Genomic DNA, 24,305 nt, shown 5'->3' on the forward strand with positions numbered 1-24,305 from the left:
AGCATGCCAAGGACAAAAGATACATAAACAGTAAGTTCTGTTGCAATACCAAGGTCAGCTGCCAGAGGGTCCCAACTTGACCTTGATGTTCATGTTCACAACACCTACCCAAATACAAAATGTCACAATCTATTGTGAGTTACCCAAAACTATACCTTCATTTTTGTGGTAGTAATCAAAATTGTAACTAGCTAAGTGGATTCAAGATACTCAAATTGCCTGAATTGCCTTTAGTTATGTTATGTTGAAACTATACAGTGGAAGATAACACCAGAATTTGTTACATTGCTTTTATAGTAAAATTGCTACCCTGTTGTTACTGGTGATAAAAACACGTCCACCTCAGATATGGCAGCCAATGTCTAGAGTTGACTCCTGTTTTTCTTAAATACCGAAGGAAAACATATATTTACCAACTTGAAGATATACCTGCTGAAATCATGGATCATACAGGCATCTTTTAGACAAAATTGTTTAGAAATTCTGTCCTTTTTTGCTGGCCACAAAAAGCAAGTTTTGAAAAAATTTACATGTACACAAATGTATTCCTGGTACTGCTTTTCCTGAACTCGGCGAGTAAATCCGTAGATTTACTGTCGGTAACAGATGAGAGCCACCGCTGAGTTGCTATGGCTGGCGAAACACGATCAATTTGAGCCGCTATCATCACCAATTTGATCAACTGTAAAGCAAGTTACTGCAGGTCTCGGCAACAGAATGACTTGATTAAGTTACCCAGGCTACCCTACTGCCTGCCATGTAATAATAATCCATTACACAGTCACTTGAAATTAAGGTTAAGGAACTCCAGGACCTTTTTATTAGCATCACTACCCGAACAGACAATCTAATTGCCAAGCAGACGTGGGGTGTGGCTTTAAATTGCATGTGTTTCTGTTTTCTGTCACGTTATGTATCTTTCACATGATGTCAGTTATGCACTGTAAAAGAACAAAAAGCAAAATACAATCTGAATCCATACATTTGCTTACAAGTTAGAGTCAGGCTCTCTGTTATTTTGAAAGAGATAGAATACAGACAGTCCTTTAGATAAAAATATCATATTCATAATATTCCAATACAATTCAATCTCTACAACTGGATAAAAATAAAGTTTAAATCTCTTTAATTGAATCCTGATCCTAACTTTAATCAAATTGTCATCCAAAAGGACAAATAATTGCTGTTTGAAAGAAAGCTTCTAGAAAACAAACAAAATCGAGCCACAAAGCACTCTGGCAAATGCCTGCTACCTAGAAATGAAATTTTCTTAAGTTCATTCTTACCATTTTGATCCATTCTGTTCATGAACAAACCAATAAAACATATCAATATCATAAATAAGATAATAAAATCAGTAAATAGAACATAAAAATTCATTCATACCTCTATGAATTGTCATGTGCAAAAACTGACCTACGAAATTACCAACAAATATATGGCTCTCTACACAGAGGTGAAAATTTTGTCTACTGGTAACTAAATACACAGATGAGATGACCGAGTACAATGTCATGTGGCAGGCCTGTAGGCTACTGTAAATGCAGAAATGTTCACGGTGGATTTATGTTCGTGGTTTTTGCTGTGGTCAGTTCACCGCAAATTTAAAACCACTGCAAACATTTTTCCATTGCATTTAGAGACTACAGTGCAGGGTGCTAATGCGAATTTAAAACCACTGCTAAAAGTCCCTTTTCCTGCTACCGCGAAATTAAATCCCCGCAAACTTAAATGCATTTACAGTATATCCATACATCCAAGGTCACATCTCCTCATCCAGTCCCCTACAGGATTGATTTCCTGGGCTCCTCATTTCCACAATCCCTTCAAGCCAACTGCACTAACCTTGGCGAAAAAGATTGGCTGCATGAAAGATTGATGCAAAACGAAGGCAGTTGTAATGACCTGCCTCTGTATGGAGGTCACTCTGGGCTGATCAGAACTATGAGGAGGGCTTAACCAACATTTGGAGCAATTCTCTTCAGGCTTATACTAAGTCTTGTTTAAATGGTTTGCCTTTGGATTCCACGAATTCCAGTACATGTGGAAAGTACAAGATGTCAAGGTCTGTACAAGATAAAAACCTACAGAATTCAATACAATTACAGTTTTACCTAACAGATATCTCCAATGCTGTGGTCCTTTTGTAGTGTTTCTTTTTATACTAGGGTACTAGAATCCCAAGGCATTTTGAAAATGATCCATCCTTGAGTTACACTGTCCACAGACACACACACAGGCAAACTCACCCATCAACTTAAAAACATAACCTTCTTTGTGAAGGTGATAAAAAAAATAAGAATGTTAATCATAAGGGTTAATGAAATTTTGTTAATTGCAAGTCTAGTTAGTAATATTACAATTCCATGCTCTCTGTGTGTTCCAGACATTGGCATTGTCTGGACCAAACCAATTGGCCAATAAAGGGCTTAAATCAATGAACCTTATTGGGATTAAGGGTAAGCAGCTCCTTTTTGGTGCAATGTACTGTAGCTCATGCATGTAAATAACAAGAACTTGAATGCTACTTCCTGTGGAATCAATAATTAGTATTAACAATAAGTACCACTAATTGTTGATTTCACAGAAAGTAGCTATTCCCACTTTCGTGGATTGGATAGCTATAGTATAAGAAACCGGGGAAAGTCAAAAGAAGGTAATCTCTCACTCACAAGAGAAAGAAGGTAATAACATACCCGATCAACCTCTGCTTGGAGACTATATCCAACCAGGCTCTGCTTGGAGATTATTTGGCTCGAATAACACCTTATAAAATCAGAAGCCATTACCTAAGACAACATCTCTCAATACAAATGAGGGCACACAAACAACTGTGGCATGATTTACTCGGTCCAGAGACTCCAAACCATGGTCTGTTTTCCACTATACTGTAATGGCTGAGTGACAGTTATAAGCGACCAACATTGGTCTCTGTGATGTGAACTTTGACATGATGCACAATGCAAAAGTATGATCTAAAACACACAGAACATGAAATAATTTGTTCTTTATCTAAGAATTTCGTTGAGCGATCTGTCCAACATGAAGTCCCTCATTCGTTCACTCTGCCTATAGTGGAAAGGGGTTGTAAAATATCAGGCAATGGTAAAACCAACAGCCAGTGTACACAGTGCCTAACCCTCCTGTACTCTGGGTCAACATGGATACTTCTCTGGGTTGACTTAGTGAATGATAAGGGACAGAAGGTCAAGTCTTGATACCAAGGGCTAATTCTCTGCTAGAGAAGTCAGAGAGGTGAGGATAAGTTATGAGTAGGAAGGAACTTCTAGGCACCCAGGCTCATTAAAATGTTTTCTTCTAGACTTCCATTGATAAAATCCTTTGATTTATCATTTGATACAGCTAGTACAGCAGGGCTCTAATTACTCTCCAAGCAGAGGTTGAATCGCGCAGATATAGTTAGTAGTCGGAAAAAATTACACGAGCGCCCATGTAATTTTTTCAGACTACTACCATATCTGTGCGATTCAACCTCTGCTTGGAGAGTAGGCTCTATGGGTGTATTTATGTTTCTGATGTTTTTATGTTTATGAAACTCATGCCCTACGGCTTCCGGTTATTGCAAGGGAATGCACAGATATGATAACATAAATGGAATATATAATCTACCAGCAAACAGGGTGGATCCAATGTAGACTTTGCCAGAAAATGCAGGTAACTATAAATGATACACCAATTTCATTACATTTTTCTTACTAAAAGGCCTTATAGCACAAGGTATGCATTGACAACAACAATGAAAATGAAAGTCACATCTTGTAGGTGGATTCAACACATCTAATTTCAGTCTGACAGATGCATAATTGTTATAACATTGTAAAGGTTATTGATATCTCTTACATTTCATTCTTCATATTACAGTACCTTTTATGCTTAGTTCAGCAGCACAGTAATCCTATTCTACCACTTCCGAAGATCCATCAACCTATTAAAGTAGTATAATAATGGTACAGTACTGATAAATTCTACCAGTTCTACTGTCAACACCAAAGAGGTTCTATTTGTAAACACAGAACCCTCCTTGTCAGCACTGACCATCCTATGTAAATATTTACAAACAAAATACATCAAATCTATCATACACTAGTTCACCTTGGGTGATATGAAAGGTTTCTATGGAAGAAAGCACACTCTACAATTACATGACATTGAGATAGGGAAGGGTAGGGATGCTAGAATTAGAATCCATTGTAAAGATTTTCTCATATACTATGTATATGAATAGTACCAAATCCTGACCCTACATGATAGTACATCAGTACATGTGTAAATGATAGCTTACCTCGCATAATACATGAATGGTAGGTTGTCCCACACAACAACACTACAAGCATCAGTAGGAGACATGAATGACAGGAGTTATTGGGGTCAGCATCCCAAATTGTCCCTGCATCCAATCCAGCTCCCAATATGGGGCTATGGCATGCAACTGTGTGTGTGCTGAAATGCTTTTGAAATGAACCTTGAAATAATTTTACACTAACAGGATGTCATTAAGAGGAGGCTAGTCTTAACGGAAATTGTGCATCCTAATTTCTTCCACATCGTATACGTTATTTAAGTGGTACATCCTCGTCTACGGTGCCCTTAAATGGTAAATGCTAAAGAAAATCAAATTGCCCTGAAAAGAGTAATTAGATGTTTTTGATTAGTATGTACAGTATTGCAAGGATATGCATAGACAGCAGCTGCTATTTATCAGTCCTTTAATATTTCATTCAAGCTTTGCCCTGATCTTTGACCTGGACCTGCATCTCTGAGACCTGCAGGGTCAGTGCACTTGTTTCTTGGATCAGTGGCAATATTCCCTGTATGTGGGCTGCCACACGTCATACTCTCAATTGCTATTCACAAGACGTACCAGTCTTGCAACCAAAGTTGACACCCAAAATACCATATGGTACACTGAGACAATCAGGAGACGTCGTATTTGGACTGTTCAAAAGAACACTTGGTAAATGCCCTGCTTAAAGGAATATTCTTAGTGAGATATTAAAACCAAGACTGCATTAAAGAAATCCAATGGTCACGAGATCCATAATGAAAATTTCTTTTGTTTTGCCAATAATTACCAATGTAGCACGTGTCATACAAATTCCTTGTTGACTCGTCAACCCCTTGAGTTATGCCATCTACAAACACACCTTCTCACCGACAAACACAAACAGCACTCAAAACTTGGCAAAGTGAAACAAGAAGCGAGTGGAAACAGTCTCCTGACTCCCGGGATTCAAACCTGCACCAAACCAGGGCCATCAAATCGCAAGCCCAGCACTGCTTAACCATTATGCCAAAGGCTCAGAGAACTTGAGCCCACTAAGCCAAGGTACCTACCTACCTAGTATCTTGACCCCCAGGTCGTTGGGGGGACAAGGTAACAAGGTTATAAAGGTAAAAAGGTAGCAGATCAGAATGATATTGCCAAACTAAAATCCCTTGCTTGCCCAACCATCTCTATTGCCCATTAGGAAGAAGGAAGAAAGAAGCCCCTAAAAGCATGCACAAGATAGGCTACAAGAAAGAGACCTGCACCTGTATCCAGTTTGTCCTGGCCCATCTGGTGACAGTTACCAGCTCCCCTGATGATCTTGACTTTTAACACAACCTTGTGCTCTTCTCCCCACCCAATTTTCAACCTCAGTAGACACACTTGGCTCACATGTCAAGACTACTCAGGAAGAAGACATAGCTTCATAATACAAACTCACCTTTAACTTTTAAAACTTCACAAGTTCCCTTAAGCTTCTGTCTCTCAAGATGTATGTCTACTTTTAATATTCTATAGATAGAATCTTAAAGAAGACAAATTTGCTTGGCGACTAAGATGCACAGAAAGAGAAATAAATCACCTGAAATTCTATCAGGACCATCAATTTATTCTCTGTCTATAAGCCCCCTGGCTTTGGTGTAATAAAGACAAATGAGATGCCAGCGTGTCTTAACATAAGGACAAGGTTTGCTTACTTAATAGGTAAGTTAGAAACACCTGCCCTGTGGCCAAGGTAGCTGGTCCTGAAGGCTGAAGTTCTGAACATACTAAAATGATGATAACATGATGAAAAGTGAACATACTAAAATGATGATAACATGATGAAAAGTGAACATACTAACATTTATTTCATATTACTGAAATACATGAGTAACATATTCTGTACCAGAACTTGAGATATCAAACCCGGAAGTTCCGCTGCAGTACCATAGCAAGCCGATAGGGAGCCCAAAATCTACTTGTTTCTCATCATGATCTACCCACATACCAAATATCAAGAAAATCCTTTCAGGCGTTCTCCAGTTATGCTGGTCTTCTACAAATGAACACACACACCATGAATGCCATTGAGGCTGAAAAACACAGTATATACAAGTTTTATAAGTTGACAATGATAGAATAGTGCCATGTTATAATCTATGAACCAACAGCGTCCATAGTTTTATCGTCCTGTCGTCTATGGAGCCGTGGAAGGTATCGAGAACTTCCCCATGCAGACTCCTAGCACGGGCGATCCAACATGGCGGCCGAGAATCACTTCGATCTTGACACCGGCGGACTAACTTGAAATAACTGGTGAATACGCAGGACTTGCTGCGTTTTTTAAATTTATAAATGTGTAAACAATGTCTCCAGAGTGCCACACAAGGTCTTTGACCCATATACACTGCATATTAGAGTCGTTTGTGGTCGTTTGTGCTATTTCCGAGTCGTTTGTGGTCGTTTGTGGTATTTAGGCAGACCGCACACATACAAACGCTACCCAAAATACAACCTTCTTGGCGAAGGTAATTATACTTTGAAGTTTGCAGGCTAAACTTTCAGTGATTTTCAGGGATGACACAATTAACAGACCTAGATTTTATAGTCTTTCCAGAATTACTTAGAGCATCATGACAATCTTTACAAATACTGGACACAAAACTGACTTCACTTGCATCAGTCCAGAAAGGAACTACCAAAGCCACAAAAACAAAACACTTGACACATTGCTTACATGTGGCTTTTTGTATAAATGGCTGTATTCGGTACAACTACAAGGCAAGGCGGACAATTTCCTGGCATTAAGCGTTGTAAGTGCAAAAGCTAGGACGCTACCATTTGACAGTTTCGGGACAAGGTATGCCATATAACACATTAATCAGCAGCATTTTTCCTTGACCTGTACTGTACTGTAGTCCTTCCTCCTACAACAACTTTGCTGGATAAGCACAGTAAAATGTGCTCCATAATGATGCATACATACAAAAATTGGTCATTAGTATGCCCCAAGGTAACTGTGTGCCCTGTGAGATTTAGAGCTTCTGTTTAACGTCTGGTACACAAGTCCAGGAATGAGACTGCATGTGTATAATATCAAAACACCAAAGGCAATGTACAGGGTTTAAGATATATTTTGGGAGTAGCTGCACTGGTGTACCTACCCTAAAAAGTTAGGTGCACAGAAAAAAAAATCGGGTGCAAAACAAAATTTTAAACCTGCTGCTCTGCATCTAAAAGTAAAATTCTTTGGCTAACTTTAAAGTTTAAACAGGTGAAGCATAATATGAAAGGCTTCGGCCTTTTTCCTGACACCTAAATGCCAAGAATATGATGTATACTAGTGTACGATCATATAGCCCCTACTTTGCCCCTTGCGGGGTTATATGGGGGTAACCCATGATGATGATGATGATGTACATAACCCTACACAAAGTATTCTTGGTGCACCAGTACATGGAGAGTAAAAAAATTTTGGACAGCTCCAATTCTAGTGTACCAAAAAGTGTACACATGCATCCAGTATTTCCATCCGTCATTTAAGGTAGATTTCCTAGTAATACAATGAACTTTGACAGTACACCACTTTGACACCACTTTGCCTTTCAGTACTTTACTTGAAATGTTGATGACACATTGGTGTTCAGAGGACAATGTGCAGCATTGCAGCACTAACTTAAGACGAAGTCTAAATGGCATGTTATCACACAGTTTGGGTCCTAATGTACCTCTTCTTTGACATCTTAATTGGTTTTTGTATCCATCTTCGTGACACTTTGAATGCAATATGAAAGACACTCAAGTCAAAAAGCATTAGTTGCTAGTCATTCATGCTTATGAATTATAAATCATGTCATAATAGAAACCACTATTCTGTAGGATTGTACAATCTTCTGCATGTTCTTTAGTTGATTTTTTTTAATATTCACTCTATGTAATTGCTTTGTCTGATTATTATTATAGTCCCCAAAAGACTGGATCCATAATTCATACTATTGAGCCAGTATTACTTTGGCTTAACAAGTTGCAACTTGTACAATGTGCACTTTCCTCAATCAACGGGTAGTGTCTATTTCAAAATCTGTCAACAGACCACTGAATCTCTGATGTGAATTTTCATGACAGCTATAGCATCAAGCAATAATAGTGCTGAATGCCAAGGAAGGAGAAAGGGGTAGTTCTGCAAAATCAAAATGTATATAGCTACGCCTAGATGCCATCCTCATTCAATATTATCTTTTAATTGCTCCATCATTCAAGATACTAGCAGCTTATAACTATGAGAAGACATTTACTTACAAGGATGCGTGGAATAAAGGTTACAATTAAATGGGGAACGGGTTTTCTGCGCGTTAAAAATCTGCGCGCGCGTTAAAAATCTGTGCGTTAAAAAATTAAGTTGTGCATTTAGAAATTCTTAGGCAGAAAAATGTGACCCCATTATATGATTTTACATCTATTACCGGAATTTTTGGTTTGAAAAGCCCCTAATTTTTAGGTCCCTTGGGAATAGGCTAATTTGCATATCCAGAAGATTTCAAAATCACTTGAATTAGACACAAATACATGGAAAAATTACTAGTGTAAGGCTTTATATCATAAGATATAACTGCTTGAGGCTTTTTTCCATTCTACAAGCTTCATTTCATCTTTTCTCAAGCAGATTGTTTCACATGCAAATATCAACCTTTGTTGCGCGTTAAAAGTTAATGTTTGAAAATCCCTTTAAAACTCCTGGAAAGGGATATTTGTACTCTAGAATGCAACAAGATGATACTTAATTTCATTTTGTGTTATCTTCTTCAAGCTTTTAAGTTTAAAACTGCAAAAAAGTTTTCAAATCCCCAGGGAATCAGCTAATTTGCATATTTTAACGCGCATGTTTTTAACGCGCAAATTTTAACGCGCACAAAACCCCAACCCATTAAATGCATAAAGGTAAAGGTAAAGACAGGAAGCTGTTTTTAGGATATAGGGGCTGCGGGTTGGCTGTGTCTGGCAATAGTCTTGGAAGTCGGAGCAACGGAACCAGGGCTGTCTCCAGGACCCATCCCTTCATCCTGTGATGGAAATTTGCTTGTTGGGAATGCCAAAAATTTCACTCCATCCGTCCCAAAAACCTGAACTTTGGTACATAGTACACTTATTCTGTGTAATGCAAACTCCGCTATCCAGAGCTGGTTTGGCAGGCCGCTATAAGCGAGATTTAATCAGGCTAGGTACATACGATTGATGAAAATGTGTTTTTATAAGCTTAACATGATTTTACAAGGAAAATTAACAACACTGGCTCTAAAACAATGAGAGGGATGGAAAAAAATATAATGCTGGAGGCAGTCCTGAAAAGAACCCATCCCTCTCCTTCCACCGCCTTGTATTAACCCAATCAAATGGTGGTCATACATTGTGTCACAATCAAATATTGAAACATTACATAAAGTGCCATTGTTGTCTGTACTAGTACATGTATCAATAAAAGGAAAAGGAGGTCATCACTATGGCTAACAAACAGTGCCTATCAACAGCTACATGTATGTGCCCAATGACCTATTGTAAAATAAACAATGCTTTAAGGCATACAGCCAATTTGTAATAGGCATTTAATCAAGATTCATTAATTACTGATAAATAAGACAATTTGATTTGTCTCAGTAAAGAGTTGAACTGTACTTAACTAAGGGTTGTGAATACACACTGTACAAACAGTCCATTCAGGTGATTAGTTAATATTTGTGTCAGGGACAAGGAAGAGGCAAACACTATCATTTACTGAGCAATTAAGGTTAAGAAGTGGAAACTAAGAATAAGTACACCTGTTTTAACCTGATGGTACTAACTTACTACAAGTCACAATAGGGATACTGCATGTAGTCTAGAAGATATGCAAGTTACTGGATGGGGTTGCAGGTTTAAAATGTTGTGTACAGTGGATATAGTGTCTAAAAGAACTCTCCAATCAGGGGTTAGGCTCTGGCTTGTTTTGGACAAGTTTGTAGTCATTTTTATCAGGCTTCTTTTTGCTATGCTTGGAGAGTAATATATTCGAAGAACCCACAACTTGAGCATTCTGCAGATGTGACATCGTTAAGAGGCCGTTAACTATCCAAAAACTGTATTTCATCATGCGCAATGATCTGCAAGGTCTTCCAACGAACTCAAACTTTCAAAGCCTTTTCAAAATTCCTCATTCAACAGTATCAGATGTGATCAGATGTCTTCAAGGTTTTCAATGAATGATTGAACAGGATTGGACAAGTCCATTGGCCCAACGCCCAGGGCAAGTGCCGATCAGGCAAGCCCATCTTTTGAAGGGTGGGATTCTCCATTTGTACCGTGGATTGGTCCACCAGACTAACTTTCATCCCAGTAGCTTGCCTAACTGACAAGCCCTAGAGGCCTGTCAGATTCCCGTATCGCTCTGGCTTTCTAACTATTGGTCAATAATTGGTCAAAAACCAACTATTTATGAGTGTATCCAAAATACACGCTTACTTTCCAACTATTCCTGACAATGAAAAATCAATCCTACTATTAAAATCAAAGAACCCACACATTATAAAAGAAGTGGGTAAATTCGTCTTCCACTGCCTAAAGAGAAGAAGTCTAACCCAACAAAACCAGTAAATTGTACACTAGCATAGCATATAGTCATAGAATGTAGTTCCTAGCACCTTTGTATTTTCCTTATTTACATGTTGTTTGTACCTGCAATTAGCCCTCGGGCAAGAACTACTTGCAATAAACATATCATTGGTCAATAATGTGCAAGCGTCATGAGCCATTCCCACACAGCACTGCTGATCCAATTTTTTCTTACTATTATAAGATTTCCTTTCTGCGAGTAAAATGCTTTTATTTGAAATGTGTCTTTTAAATTTCAAGCCGTACCAATACCCAATTTGTTCGGGAGCCAAGGCAGGTCTTCCTGAGGACCTCAGATAAGCACACTGGGGATTGTTACTGTGCAGGGAGAGCTTGCCTGCCTAGACCTGCCCTGCCAAACAAATTCTCTGCCAGTCCTGGCTAAAAGTCTGTTTTTTCAGGTACTGTACTAAGGCTATCATGGCTATAGGGCAAGTGAATTCGGCCTGTAAGACTCAACAATGTTCAAAAACAACAGCAGGTATAATTTGTTGATATGGGACCCTAAATCGGTTAGATCGTATAATTTGCACTCACTTGTTACTTGAGCTGTGCTAAGCCTTGTAGATAAACACAAAGAAGAAACTGCTGTTTACTCAAACGTGCACGACGTGTACATGTGCAGTAGGATTAGGTCTAGCCTAGATACCTAACTGTTTCTAGCCCTAGGGCCTACACAGGTCAGCTCCTGGGTTCCAGGGCCAACATGCCCCCAAGGGAATTTCACCTTCAGGCAACGGTCTCACTCATGCGGGCCTGTGTAGAATTTTCCGGGGGTAATGTTGGTCCTAGAGCCGATGAGTTGGCCTGTTTATGACCTGGACATGAACATCCATGATCCAGGCCATATGCCGCACCGCTGCACATAAATCGGTCGATGGGCTTGCGGAACACGTAACATAAACATCGAGAAATTCTGCCTATAGACAGGATTTCGCAGCCATCTGTGATCAAACTTGTGTTCATGTCAACAACATACCTGTGATTTCACTCCGCCTCACGTTGCGTCCATTCCGCGCCAGAATTCGTCAGAAATCCGTCCTCACGGGAGACCACTTCCCCCTTAGTAGTGCCTCCCTCAGTGATCCGCCGCTCGACTCCCACCTGTGACGTGACCTATGACCCGAAGTCTTTTAAAGCGCCAAAATATTTCACAGAGCAAAACCCCGTTATATGACTTGCATTAGCTCTACAACAAGCTAAAACTGCTAATATTAGTTAACAACACTTAATAACTTGTTAACATGCTAGTTAATGAAGGTTTTAGCTGTTCAACCGCGTCGCTACTGTGTCAGTTTCAATAACTAAGGTCAAAGGTTACCAGCCCACAAGGCCCAAGATGGCGGCTCCGGGAACAGAAGAAGTCCCGAGTCTGAGAAACCTGACCAAAGCTCGCTATGGACGACCGGAAAAGACACAACACAGGGTAAGAACTTAATACAGACATATGATACGTGGGTCTTTTGAATATTACGTCGTTCCTAACTGTATTAGAGATAGCAGAAGAGCCAAACTCCTGCCCCCCTCCCCCTTCGTGATTTTTACAAGTGCAAGCATGTTGGCCTAAAAGTGAACAGAAAGAAAACGATTGTTCTTATCTTATTAGATAATGCTGATGCGTTGTGAAGTAAATACATATAAAAAGTTTGTTAGATTTGTTGTGATATCAGTATTGTTACAAGAAGTAAGATAGCCGTTAACACCCCTACAAACTCTGTGAACTTAGAATAGTCCAATACATGCATATTAAGCAGAATGTGCTCTGATAGCAAGACAGCAAGGACATTCGATCTCTTTCCTACCGGACCTTGGACTGAGCACACATGCAGAACTGTATCCTACTAACACTTTACTGAATACATAGTCTAGTAGTACAAGCAGTCTCTGCCTGAATCCTTACAAGAACCACCAACGGGTACAACATGGTGTCAGACTGATCGAACCCATCATCTTCTCGGAAGAAGAAGGAAAAAGGTGAAGTTTGCAGAGAAAACTCCACGCCACGAAGAGAGACGAGCGGGGAAAAAAGGTACAATCTTTACATTCCTTCAACCCCAGGAGAGTCTGGAGTCTGGAAAAGGGTGTAAGAGATACCCTAGGCAAGGCGAAGTGTCCTAGAAACGTCACCCGGCTACTTAACAAGACATCTGTTTCTTGACAAGGTAGTTAGCAGTGAAAGGTCCTAGAAAGGTGCTAGCCAATCCATCAAGACTTTGACAGTTCCAAAACAATATGGCTGCGCCCATGTAGAAACCTGGCTGAAGGTGAAGATTGCTGTGTAACGGGTGTACTAGACGACACAACAGACGAACTATGGAATCATATGGTGGTAAATGTCCGGAAATTGACTGGACCAGCCCAGCCCTAGATGAGGCATGGAAGAGATTTAAGGAACATGTAGAACTGATGTTCTCCGGTCCATTAAAAGACCAGGACGAAGAGGTCAAGATCTCGTACTTGAAGATCTGGATAAACCCGTCTGGTAGAGACATATTGAACACGTTTGAGTATGCACAAGACGACGACAAGAAAAAACTGAAAACGTACTACGACAAATTTGCAACGTATGTCAAGCCAAAATCAAACCAGGTGCTGGCGAGATACAAATTCCACAACCGAACCCAAGGCCCGAATGAGCCAGTGGAACAGTTTATTAGAGCATTAATCAATCTAGCGAAAGATTGTAATTTCAAGGATACCAACGAAATGGTATTAGACCGGTTAGTGTTCGGGACCAACTCAAACGAAGTTAGGAAGAAACTGATCGGCAAGGGGTCTGAACTGACGTTGGATGAGGCCATACGGGTGGCCAGGACCTATGAGTCCGACCAATCAACTTTGAAATCGATCGCCCAACCAGTTCCCAGCAACGACGTGCATGGAGTGCAGACCCAACACAGGACACCCTACGTCCCGCCCAGACCTTTCAGAAAAACTAGAGCAACAGGGGGTGGCGGGAGAGGAAAGCCCAGGTACACGAGGCCAACCAACGCATGTGGAAGATGTGGCAAAGGCCACAACACAGCAGACAAGTGTCCTGCAAACGGAAAAGAATGCAGAAAGTGCGGAAAAAAGAACCACTTTGCTGCAGTGTGCCGATCGAAGAGTGTGAGCGAAGAAGGATCTTCATAGGGAATTCCAAGACTTCCACATAGAGGCAGTACACAAGAAGAAAGTTGAGGGAGACCAGGCTTTCGTCGACCTACACATCGCCGGAGCCAGCGAAAGCCTCAAGTGCAAGTTGGATACGGGAGCACAGGTAAATGTGCTACCCGAAAGGGACTGGATCAAGCTGAGGAGCAGAAACTCCAGTCTTGAACCGACAAAAACTCGTTTGTTTGGCTACGGAAACACTCCTTTAGAAGTAAAAGGAAAGTGCAGCCTACGATGCAACTACAAAGGAAGATCCGGAACGCTAGATTTCTTTGTGGTAAAAGCCAATGCGACTCCGGTCCTGAGTTTAAAGGCATGTCTGTCCCTAAAACTGATCCAGCTGGTACTCACCGTTAAGTCAAGCGAGACAGCGGAAAGCATCAAGCAAGAGTACAGCGACGTGTTCCAGGGGATAGGACGACTCCCTGGCGAATACAGAATCACAGTGGACCCAAACGTAGAACCGGTAGTCCACGCACCGAGGAAGTTCCCAGTATCACTGAGGGAGCCTTTGAAGAAAGAACTTGATCGTATGGAATCTCTAGGGGTCATACAGAAGGTAGATGAACCCACCGAATGGGTAAACTCACTAGTTGTAGTAGAGAAGCCCAAGACAGGGAAGTTGAGGATATGTCTAGATCCGCGGGATCTCAACAAGGCTATAAAGCGCGAACATTACCAGCTTCCAACGCTGGAGGACATCTCCACGCGTCTCGCAGGGTCGAAGTACTTTGCCGTGGTAGATGCGAGATCTGGATATTGGCAGATCTGTTTGGACGAAGAGAGTTCCAAGCTGACCACTTTCAACACGGCATTCGGACGGTACTGCTTCACACGTCTTCCTTTTGGCGTCCATTCGGCGCAGGAAGTTTTCCAGAAGAAGATGGACAGCATCTTCGGAGGTCTCGAGGGTGTTGAGGTAATCGTGGATGACGTACTGGTCCATGGCCCAACAGAAGAGGAGCTAAATAGGCGCTTCCGGAACATGCTACAGCGAGCAAGAGAATGCAACGTAAAGTTGAATGAAGAGAAGTGCGTACTGGCGGCACAAGAAGTAGGCTTCTTTGGTCATATTCTGACCGGGGATGGGTTAAAACCGGATCCCAAGAAGGTGGATGCAATCACCAACATGAAAAGCCCCACCAGTAAGGCTGAACTAATGACAATGCTTGGTATGATCACATACCTAGCAAAATTCATCCCAAATCTGTCGGATGTCACCGCTCCAATGCGAGAACTGCTAAAAGAAGACGTCGAATTCGTCTGGGACAGCAGCAGGGAGGCATCACTGGATAAAGTGAAGAAGTTAGTGGCGGAGGCCACTACACTGACGTACTACGACCCCACACTACCGGTGACCCTACAGGTTGACGCATCAAAGTATGGACTTGGAGCAGTCTTGATGCAGGAAGGAAAACCAGTCGCATTCGCGTCAAAGTCACTAAACAATACGGAGATAAACTACGCACAGATCGAGAAAGAATTGTACGCCATAGTGTTTGGTTGTGAACGGTTTCATCAATACATATACGGCAGGAAAGTGAACGTGGAATCTGACCACAAACCACTGGAGTCGATAATGAAGAAACCACTGAGTACAGCGCCTGCAAGGTTGCAGCGAATGCTGCTGAGACTGCAGAAATACGACCTTGAAGTGAGACACAAGCCCGGCAAGGAAATCCCGGTTGCAGACGCCTTAAGCAGGCTGTACCTCGAAGAAACTGACCACATGAGCGAGAGTTTCGAGGCACAAATACATCTGGTTACATCACATCTGCCTGTCTCCACACAGCGACTAGAAGAAGTCCGCAGGGAAACAGAGAAGGATGCACAGTTGATCATCCTGACAGAGGCAGTGAAAGAAGGATGGCCAGAAACGAGACGGCAGTGCAACCCCCACATAGCCGAATTCTGGAATCACAGAGACGAACTAACCGTCCATCAAGGGATAATCTTCAAAGGTCAGAAGATTGTCATCCCGAGAGCCATGCGGAGGGAGATGCTCGACATCTTGCACCAGAGTCACATGGGTCAAGAGAAGACCAAGGCAAGAGCCAAGGACATTCTGTTCTGGCCAGGCATGAATGCTCAAATTGAAGAGAAGATACAACAGTGTTCCATTTGCCAGGAGCACCAAGCCTCCAACATCAAAGAGCCGATGATACCACACGCGGTCCCAGAGAGACCATGGCAGAACGTTGCCACAGACCTGTTTTGCTACAACGGTGACGAATTCATCATAGTCACAGATTATTACAGCAAGTTCTTTGAGTTCATGAAGCTCAACAGAACCAAATCGGCTGATGTCATCACGAAGATGAAAAAACTGTTCGCAACGCATGGGATACCTGAGAAGGTTGTGAGCGACAATGGCCCACAATTTGCAAGCGAGCTGTTTACCAAATTCGCAGAAGAATGGAGATTCAAGCACGTCACAGCGAGTCCCAGGTACCCACAGTCTAACGGGTTGGCAGAAAGATCCGTCCAAACAGCCAAGCGACTGTTACGCAAAGCAGAAGCAGACAAGAAAGACCCATACCTGGCATTGCTGGAGTATCGCAACACACCGATCGACAGCCAGCTTGAGTCACCAGCTCAAATACTGATAAGCAGAAGACTGCGAACAAAACTACCCACGACGAATGAACAGCTAATGCCGAGAAACGTAGATCACAAGAACGTGAAGCAACATCTCGAAGCACGACAGCACAAACAGAAACACTGGTACGACAAAAGTGCCAAGAGTCTTCCAACTCTGACAACAGGAGACTCTGTCCGAATTCAACAAGATGGTAGGTGGACACCTGCCCACGTAATCAGAGAATGCGACCAACCGAGATCGTATGTCGTACAAACACCAGAGGGTACCGAGTATAGACGCAACAGGAAACACCTACGGGCAACACCTGCAACTGGAACATCAACAACACCTGCACCTGAATCATCGACAACACCTGCACCTGAAGCAGCAACTACACCTACAGCGACCCCTGTTCCAGTAACAACGCAACAGGCGCCCTACGTCACCCGATCAGGACGTGCGGTCAACCCTCCAACAAAGCCGAATTTGTAATGCATGAGTTAATGCACTGTATGGACATTGAACACGGACATGGAATACGGACTGATCCTGAACAATAGAATAGTATGTTAATGCATGCTTCAGTGAGTAAACTATAGGTAATGCATGATTGTTTTCATCAAAGAAACTAACACTTTAAGAAGGGGGATGTTGTGATATCAGTATTGTTACAAGAAGTAAGATAGCCGTTAACACCCCTACAAACTCTGTGAACTTAGAATAGTCCAATACATGCATATTAAGCAGAATGTGCTCTGATAGCAAGACAGCAAGGACATTCGATCTCTTTCCTACCGGACCTTGGACTGAGCACACATGCAGAACTGTATCCTACTAACACTTTACTGAATACATAGTCTAGTAGTACAAGCAGTCTCTGCCTGAATCCTTACAAGAACCACCAACGGGTACAACAAGATTTTTTTGTTGTATAATATGAATCATGAACAATAGATTTTTTGTTGTTTATGCATCATCAAGAAGATGAACAATAAGTCAAAGACAAACTCAGTTTAAATTAAGGTTTCAAGAGGAAAGCTGTTAAATATAGCGTTACCCTCTTTGCGAGTAAAGAGATAGAAATTTCCACCAGATATTTACGCATGCCTGACTTAATAAACATTTTGTATCATCAACAGCCTCTCCAAGACCTGGTCAGACCCCATGTTGAATCCTTCAACTGGTTTTTGCGAGAGGGTCTCTCGCTTGCAGTGCAGGTATTTGCAACTGGTGTAACTTTTTACCTCCATAAAAACTGACGTATTGTTAACGTATTGATTGTTTGTCTTGGCGTGTGTGTGTCTGCAAAAGTTTTAACCTGCAGGCTTGGGTTCAAGATTCACAGAAGTGAAATGGTGTAATTGGAGACTTGCAGGATGTGGGAAGTCTGATTTGGCCAGGGTCCAAAGTTGTGTCAGCAGGACTGTCCTGGGTCCAAATTCCACAGGAGAGCAGGCAGGAGAATATATAGACAGGATCAGCTATTCACAATACTGAAGAAATTAAAGAATTCTTAAAAATTCTCAATATTTCATGGAGGTATATCATATATGATCTTCAATTTCTCTACATGATTTGCTAGGAGTATATACTAGGTAGCTTTGCTGACAATCCTGCAGCTATACAAAGTTTGAGGAATTATGCAGCCATTAGTTCTAACAAAAGCTGACGCTATTGAAGTATTCTGTGTATAGCTACAAAATTACTAGTAGTAGGAGTAGTAGTCAGTAATACAATATGGCTGCAGACGAAAATGAAATCTGCCTTCCTTTCCTTATTTCTGTCTCGTTCCTACAGGCCATACCAAAGCTGGATTTTTCATTGTCCAATGGTAGGAGAATATCATTATCCTATGTGGTAAGTTAAGTTTACTTTTATGCTTATGTTTCTATATATCAAGCTGAGAAAAACACTCATCTCAAAATATTTCTTCACTATAACTGTATCAAAAAAAGTACTTTAATTTTTCTTTTTGATCATCTACCTTCTTCCAAACATATTTAATAATTGGTCTAACTGTGTACCTATGGAAAACTTTTCTCAGTATTGATTTGGTCATATATATCATTTTGCCAAGTCTTCCAATATTTTTCTCATAAAAGTCTTATTTCTTTCCAGGATGCTTCAGTCGGAGTTCCAACGGTTGCCCAGGGTAATACGTTCTCGCGAACGTTGAAGGTGTACCCTGCGGAATGTCGTGAGAGAGGGACGACATACCGCGCTGGGTTGCAGGCCCGCATAGCCTGGAGCGTGGATGGGGTCAACCAGGGGTCAGTGGAGAGGATGCTGGGAGAAATCCCCCTCATGGTCAAGGTCAGGAGGTCTAATTTAGCTGTAAAAACTGTGCTTTCCTGAAACAAAACACATTGTCACATAGTAGAGATTTTTGAAAATATGTTAATGATTTTTGCAAATATGTAAATCTACATTCTGGTTATTGTGACAATGCCATGTATGTTCTTAAACTTCTTTGAAAAGCTACATGACTGTACTAGTACATAAATGTAATAGATGTTATTTTATCAAAGAACGATTGAAACTGAATGAATTATGAAAATGAATTGTGTTAATGTAAACCTTCACATTTAAGTTGGCTTTGATTAGCTACCAATCCAAATTGCATAAATGCAGCAAACAATTTTTTAGTTTATCATTGGCAAGAAATGAAGTAGAAATTCTATCCTCAGATCCCCAGTTCTGATTATTACTCCATTACTCTGTGTCCATCCAGTCTGCCCACTGTAATATAACTAAACTGACCCCAGCAGAGCTGATCCAAAGGCATGAGGAAGCAGAGGTAAGATTTCATTCATTCATTCATTCATTGTGTCAACTGTGTGTGTGTTCGCTTGTTGAGGTACTGACATTGCTGGGGGTACGGACACTACTGGGGGTACGGACACTGCTTGGGGTACGGACACTGCTTGGGGTACGGACACTGCTGGGGGTACAGACGCTGCTGGGGTACAGCCACTACTGCACTAGCTTTATACCACAAACTATCTAGTCAGTACTAGGGCAATGCCGTTTCGTTACCTTGGTTGACAAATTTGTTCCATACCCATGAAAGTGAAATGTTGAATACATGTTTTCTTTTCAGTAAAGGCTGAAAATGTTAATTATTATGAGTCACAAGCTTTCGTAGACTTACGTTAATTTTTCTGTTGATATTCTTGTTTCAGGAAATGGGAGGCTACTTCATCAACAATGGTATTGAGAAGGTTGTCAGAATGCTGGTCATGCCAAGAAGAAATTATGTAAGTGATTGTTGTCTGTGTTGTGAAACTGGGATTCAATATTGCTGTTTATCTGCTGCATTTCCTCAATTGCACACTCTTTATCACATTTGAATTATAAGCCCCCAAAGTTCTGATACTATTGGAAAGTCCTCAAAAAAGAAAACACTCATCACGCTATACTGTACTTGTACTGTAAATTCATTTAATTTCATAGGAATGGCAATTAGATTTTGCCAAAACTAAAATCAAAAGTGTTTTTTTTTTAAGTTTTAATTAGCTCAGTGAGAGGTCACCTTAAAACACAGTGAACGTTATAATTTTTTGAATATTGAAGATTTACAATTCTCCTTGTTTGTCATTTCAGCCCATGGCCATCGTACGTCCCAGTTGGAAGGGACGAGGGAAGCTGTACACAGAGTACGGAGTGTCCATGAGATGTGTCACTAAAGACCAGACAGCTGCAGTAAGTAACCAAATAACAATACAGTAGCTACTGTAAGGCTTTCATAGCAGGTGTCAGGAAAAATAAAGCTTGTATCTCACTGGACTGTGGCACATTGGTGGCCTTGCTGTGTCCTAAATTGTTTTTGTTATCCTTGACTTTATAATGGGAATATCATACAAAACGTACAAGTATGACTAAAAAGACAACAAAACACACAAAGATTAGAAGGAATTGCTTTTTATCGCTGAAATTCGTTGAGTGCTCTGTGAAATTGCTCCACTGCAGGGAGATCACCAACATGCAGCAGTTTCAGTAAGATACTGCTTTACTTGTACTTGGTGTCTACTTGCAAATTTGAAAATCTCACTAGTGCTACTTGTAAAAGAACAATGATTGTGTTGAAAGGGAAATTTTATGTTATTTTCATTACTTGAGTACAAGACTATATTCTATAGTACATGTAACTTGTCTATGTTACTTGTAGGACATGTCTCCTTTGTAACAACATCCTTTTCCCAACAGACCATAGTTCTCCACTACCTGACCAATGGGACTGTAACCTTGTGTTTCGTCTACAAGAAGGAGCAGTTCTTCGTGCCTCTTATCATTATTCTCAAGGTCTGTACACTTAAACAAGACTCAAACACTCACTTACAAAGAAAGAATATTGTAGTCTTATAGTCTACAATGACAGGGATTCCATGTTTAAAAATCAAGGAGAAAGCTAGCAATCCTTCACATTCAAAACATACCCTGCTACTGAAAACATGCTGTCCTACAGATATGTGCCACTGAGCAAACAAATTTTCAACACTGACTGGAAAAACTGTAAAGGGTACATGTATATAGTGATATATACAATCTACATGTATAGTGGTGACACCATTTTATAAAATGTTAGAAGTGATGCATTTTGGGCATTATAGTAGGTTACTCTATGAATCTATTAGCTATGAATGTTTTGCGATATTATACAAAGTTCATTGTTGAGGTCAGTGCAAAATATGAGTTGTCTCATTTCAGGCCCTGGTAGAAACCACAGACCAGCACATCTATAGTGAGCTCATTAAAGGAAAAGAGGACAATTCTTTCTTTAAAGGGTAAGTTGTTTGAATCTTTCTTGGCACTTAAGAGTACCCCCGGTGCGTAAGGCAAAATTAACAGTACTTTATCACCAGTTATTTTGGCCCTGGGCTGTTAATACACTGTATATATAGGGCATAGTGTTGGAAGTTGGAGCCCATCCTTCTCCTTTCACAAACCTTTTATTTTCCCTAACCAAAATCAAGAACCCATTTTTATACCTGGGAAGAGAGAGGGCACATTATCTAGCCAGAAATGCCAGGAATTGAACCAGCGATGTCTCTGATTTTGGTTCCCGCTATCCTACCCACTCAGCCATTCTATTCTAGCAGTTGGTTCTTTGTAAACAACCAATAACAATTGTGTCCTAATGCCTTCTCCTATCATCCTCAGCACAATCGTGACTGTTTCTACTGTCAACTGCTAGGTGGTGCTAATACAAGCCTAGATGACTAAGTTTGTATCCCCCCTCACCATTGTTCACCAGTACACATGTTCAATGCAATACCTGTAAGAAATTTGATCTATGACTTTTGCTTTGTCCAGATATGTAGCAAGTATGCTAAGACAGGCCCAGACTGCCAGGTGGCGCTCTATTCCCAAACATGACTAAGCATGTATCCCCCCTCATCATGGTTATACCAGTAAACATGTTCAATGTAAAACGTGTAAGAGATATGATATATGACTTTTGCATTGCCCAGATGTGTAGCAAGTATGCTGAGACAGGCTCAGAACGAGGGCCTGATGACCCAGGCTGGGATACTGAAGTACATCGGAGAGCGCTTCAGGGTGAAGTTACCTGTACCTGACTGGTACACAGATGAAGAGGTGGGACAATTCCTACTCAGGTGAGGTGTAAGATTCTATGTTGTCACAGGTACAATCAGCTACAAGGAATGACTGAACAAGGAACATGAAATGTTAGGGACTGTACGATATTTATCAGGGGGGGAGGGCTGGTGCGTTAGGGGGGGAGGGCCATGTTAATTTTTTTTGAGGTGGGGGGAGGGCCATGTTAATTTTTTTTTTTTAGATAGGGGGAGGGCCATGTTAATTTTTTGGAAAGAATTGTTTATACTATTTTTATGTTTTGATATCTTGACATGGCCCTAAAAGTGATAAAATAAGCCTTCTGAATAGCCTAAAATGCAAGAGCTTCCGGGGGGCTTCGCCCCCCTAGGTCCCCCAAAGTGGCGCTGCCCTGGACCAGCGTTCCCGCCAGGCATACGTCATTCCGTCTCCGGACTTATTTTTTTCTGGAAAGACGCACTCGGCTCGGCTGAGTTTCCCCAAATATTTAAGTTACAAAAGCGGTGCGCGGTAAATATGTGAAGAATCCAAAACTATACACTTTATTTTTTATTTACAACATTTCTTTTATTTCAAAAGGACAAAATTTGCGGCAGAAAAGGGGCCGCAATATTGTTGTCAAGCGTCAATCGAGTCGGCTGTGCACTCGCATTGTCGTCTGAGGCACATGGCGCGGCACGCCCCCCTCCCCAGACGGACTGTCGATCGCAGCGCCCAGCACGTTGGGACGTCTTTTCTGGCTACTCCTTCAAGGCTACACCGACACTGATCACTGCCAAAGACGCAGCAGATCACCGTCCTTCGTATAATGTATAACGTTCTTAGTCTCTATGTAAAAAGAAATTCAGCGGTGAGCCAAAGATTTCACGCCGAAAACGGGGTTACCTGAGGTCGCACGAAACAAACGCACGTTCGTGGAAAATGACGGCGAGGCCTTGTAAAACCCGACCGATTCGATAAATTTTAGTAAAATCATCGGGCAAAATAGAAAAAAAACACAAGGTGTGATGGCGCCGTTATTTTATCCTCTGGAAAAACTACTAGCATTTGATGCAGGAGGGCGCAACATCGATCGCACGAGGTAGGCATTCTTTATTCAATGTCGGAAAAAAATTGGCAGGATTTTTCCATGGGCTGACAAACTCCAACTGCTAGAGCCCTGTTTGGAAGCATCAAAAACCCAAAATTTTCATATAGACATGACTGGACAAATAATACCCGGGCCAGATCACGGACTGCTGATTCCCCGAGCTTATAGTTATAACATATTTTTGGGGGAGGGCGGACGTCGATTACTGAAAAACGGGAGTAAAAAGGGCAACCGGCATCCAATCTCAAGGGCATAATTTTCCTCTCAAATTGCAGGAAATTCTGTTTTAGAGGGTTTGAAAATCCAAATTTTCCCGGAGGAGCATGCCCCCGGACCCCTGCCCCGACGCTGTGAAAAAATCCTGGCGAGAACACTGGCGCCCTTGTGCCCTGACGTCTATATTAAGATTATTTTATCGGTTGTTTTTCTACCCGTTTGATTATGCCTGTCGGGGGGGGGAGGGCCATGTTGATTTTTTTGAAGTGGAGGGGGAGGGTCACGTTAGATTTTTTTGAGATGGGGGGGAGGGCCATCAAAAAAATTTTTGATCCGACTTCCAATGCACCAGCCCTCCCCCCCCGATAAATATCGTACGGTCCCTTACATACATTAGTGTGAAATGTTATATGAGAGAAACTCAAATGAATTCAAATTGAGTTAAGCTACATTTCCACTGGTCATGATAGAAAAGACATGTTATCTACAGTATTTACAGTAGTCCCAGGGAAATTCCCTAGCTCTTTTTGACAAGAACAATGAACAGTGGACTGTAGCTTAAAAGATTGTGACCCTTTTCAGTAGCCTGCATGTTGGGTGAGCGACAACAGCCAATCAAACTCACAGCTTCTTGAGACAGAGACAGGGTCACTAACCTCTGGGCTACACATGCTACATGGTTATGAAACTTGAAAGTGAAATGTTTGTCATTTTCATAAATGGATATATTTAAAAAAATAATAAGACACACGGCACGGGGTTAGCAAAAAGGG

The 24,305-nt window shown here is 41.3% G+C and overlaps 2 protein-coding genes across 3 annotated transcripts in view; one reads left to right on the forward strand and one right to left on the reverse strand.

Moving 5' to 3' along the window:
* Window positions 1-12,041, reverse strand: part of LOC118424148 (NXPE family member 3-like) — a 34,442-nt gene extending 22,401 nt beyond the window's left edge. The window contains exon 1 of one of the 2 annotated variants that reach the window (XM_035832669.1): window positions 11,892-12,041. The gene's annotated coding sequence lies outside the window, so the exon portion shown is untranslated. The remainder of the gene's footprint in view (window positions 1-11,891) is intronic. The other variant, XM_035832670.1, reaches the window with a different exon arrangement.
* A 22-nt stretch (window positions 12,042-12,063) lies between these two features.
* LOC118424147 (DNA-directed RNA polymerase I subunit RPA2-like) overlaps window positions 12,064-24,305 on the forward strand; it is a gene marked incomplete in the record, with an annotated part of 28,136 nt that continues 15,894 nt past the window's right edge. Inside the window, 10 exon segments of the mRNA XM_035832668.1 lie at window positions 12,064-12,338; window positions 17,786-17,863; window positions 18,444-18,503; window positions 18,765-18,959; window positions 19,378-19,443; window positions 19,829-19,903; window positions 20,250-20,348; window positions 20,853-20,948; window positions 21,354-21,430; window positions 22,118-22,264. Coding sequence (XP_035688561.1) covers window positions 12,252-12,338; window positions 17,786-17,863; window positions 18,444-18,503; window positions 18,765-18,959; window positions 19,378-19,443; window positions 19,829-19,903; window positions 20,250-20,348; window positions 20,853-20,948; window positions 21,354-21,430; window positions 22,118-22,264 — 980 coding nt within the window.

The sequence above is a fragment of the Branchiostoma floridae genome, chromosome 10 (genome assembly GCF_000003815.2).
Source record: "Branchiostoma floridae strain S238N-H82 chromosome 10, Bfl_VNyyK, whole genome shotgun sequence".
Classification (NCBI taxonomy): Eukaryota; Metazoa; Chordata; class Leptocardii; order Amphioxiformes; family Branchiostomatidae; genus Branchiostoma; species Branchiostoma floridae.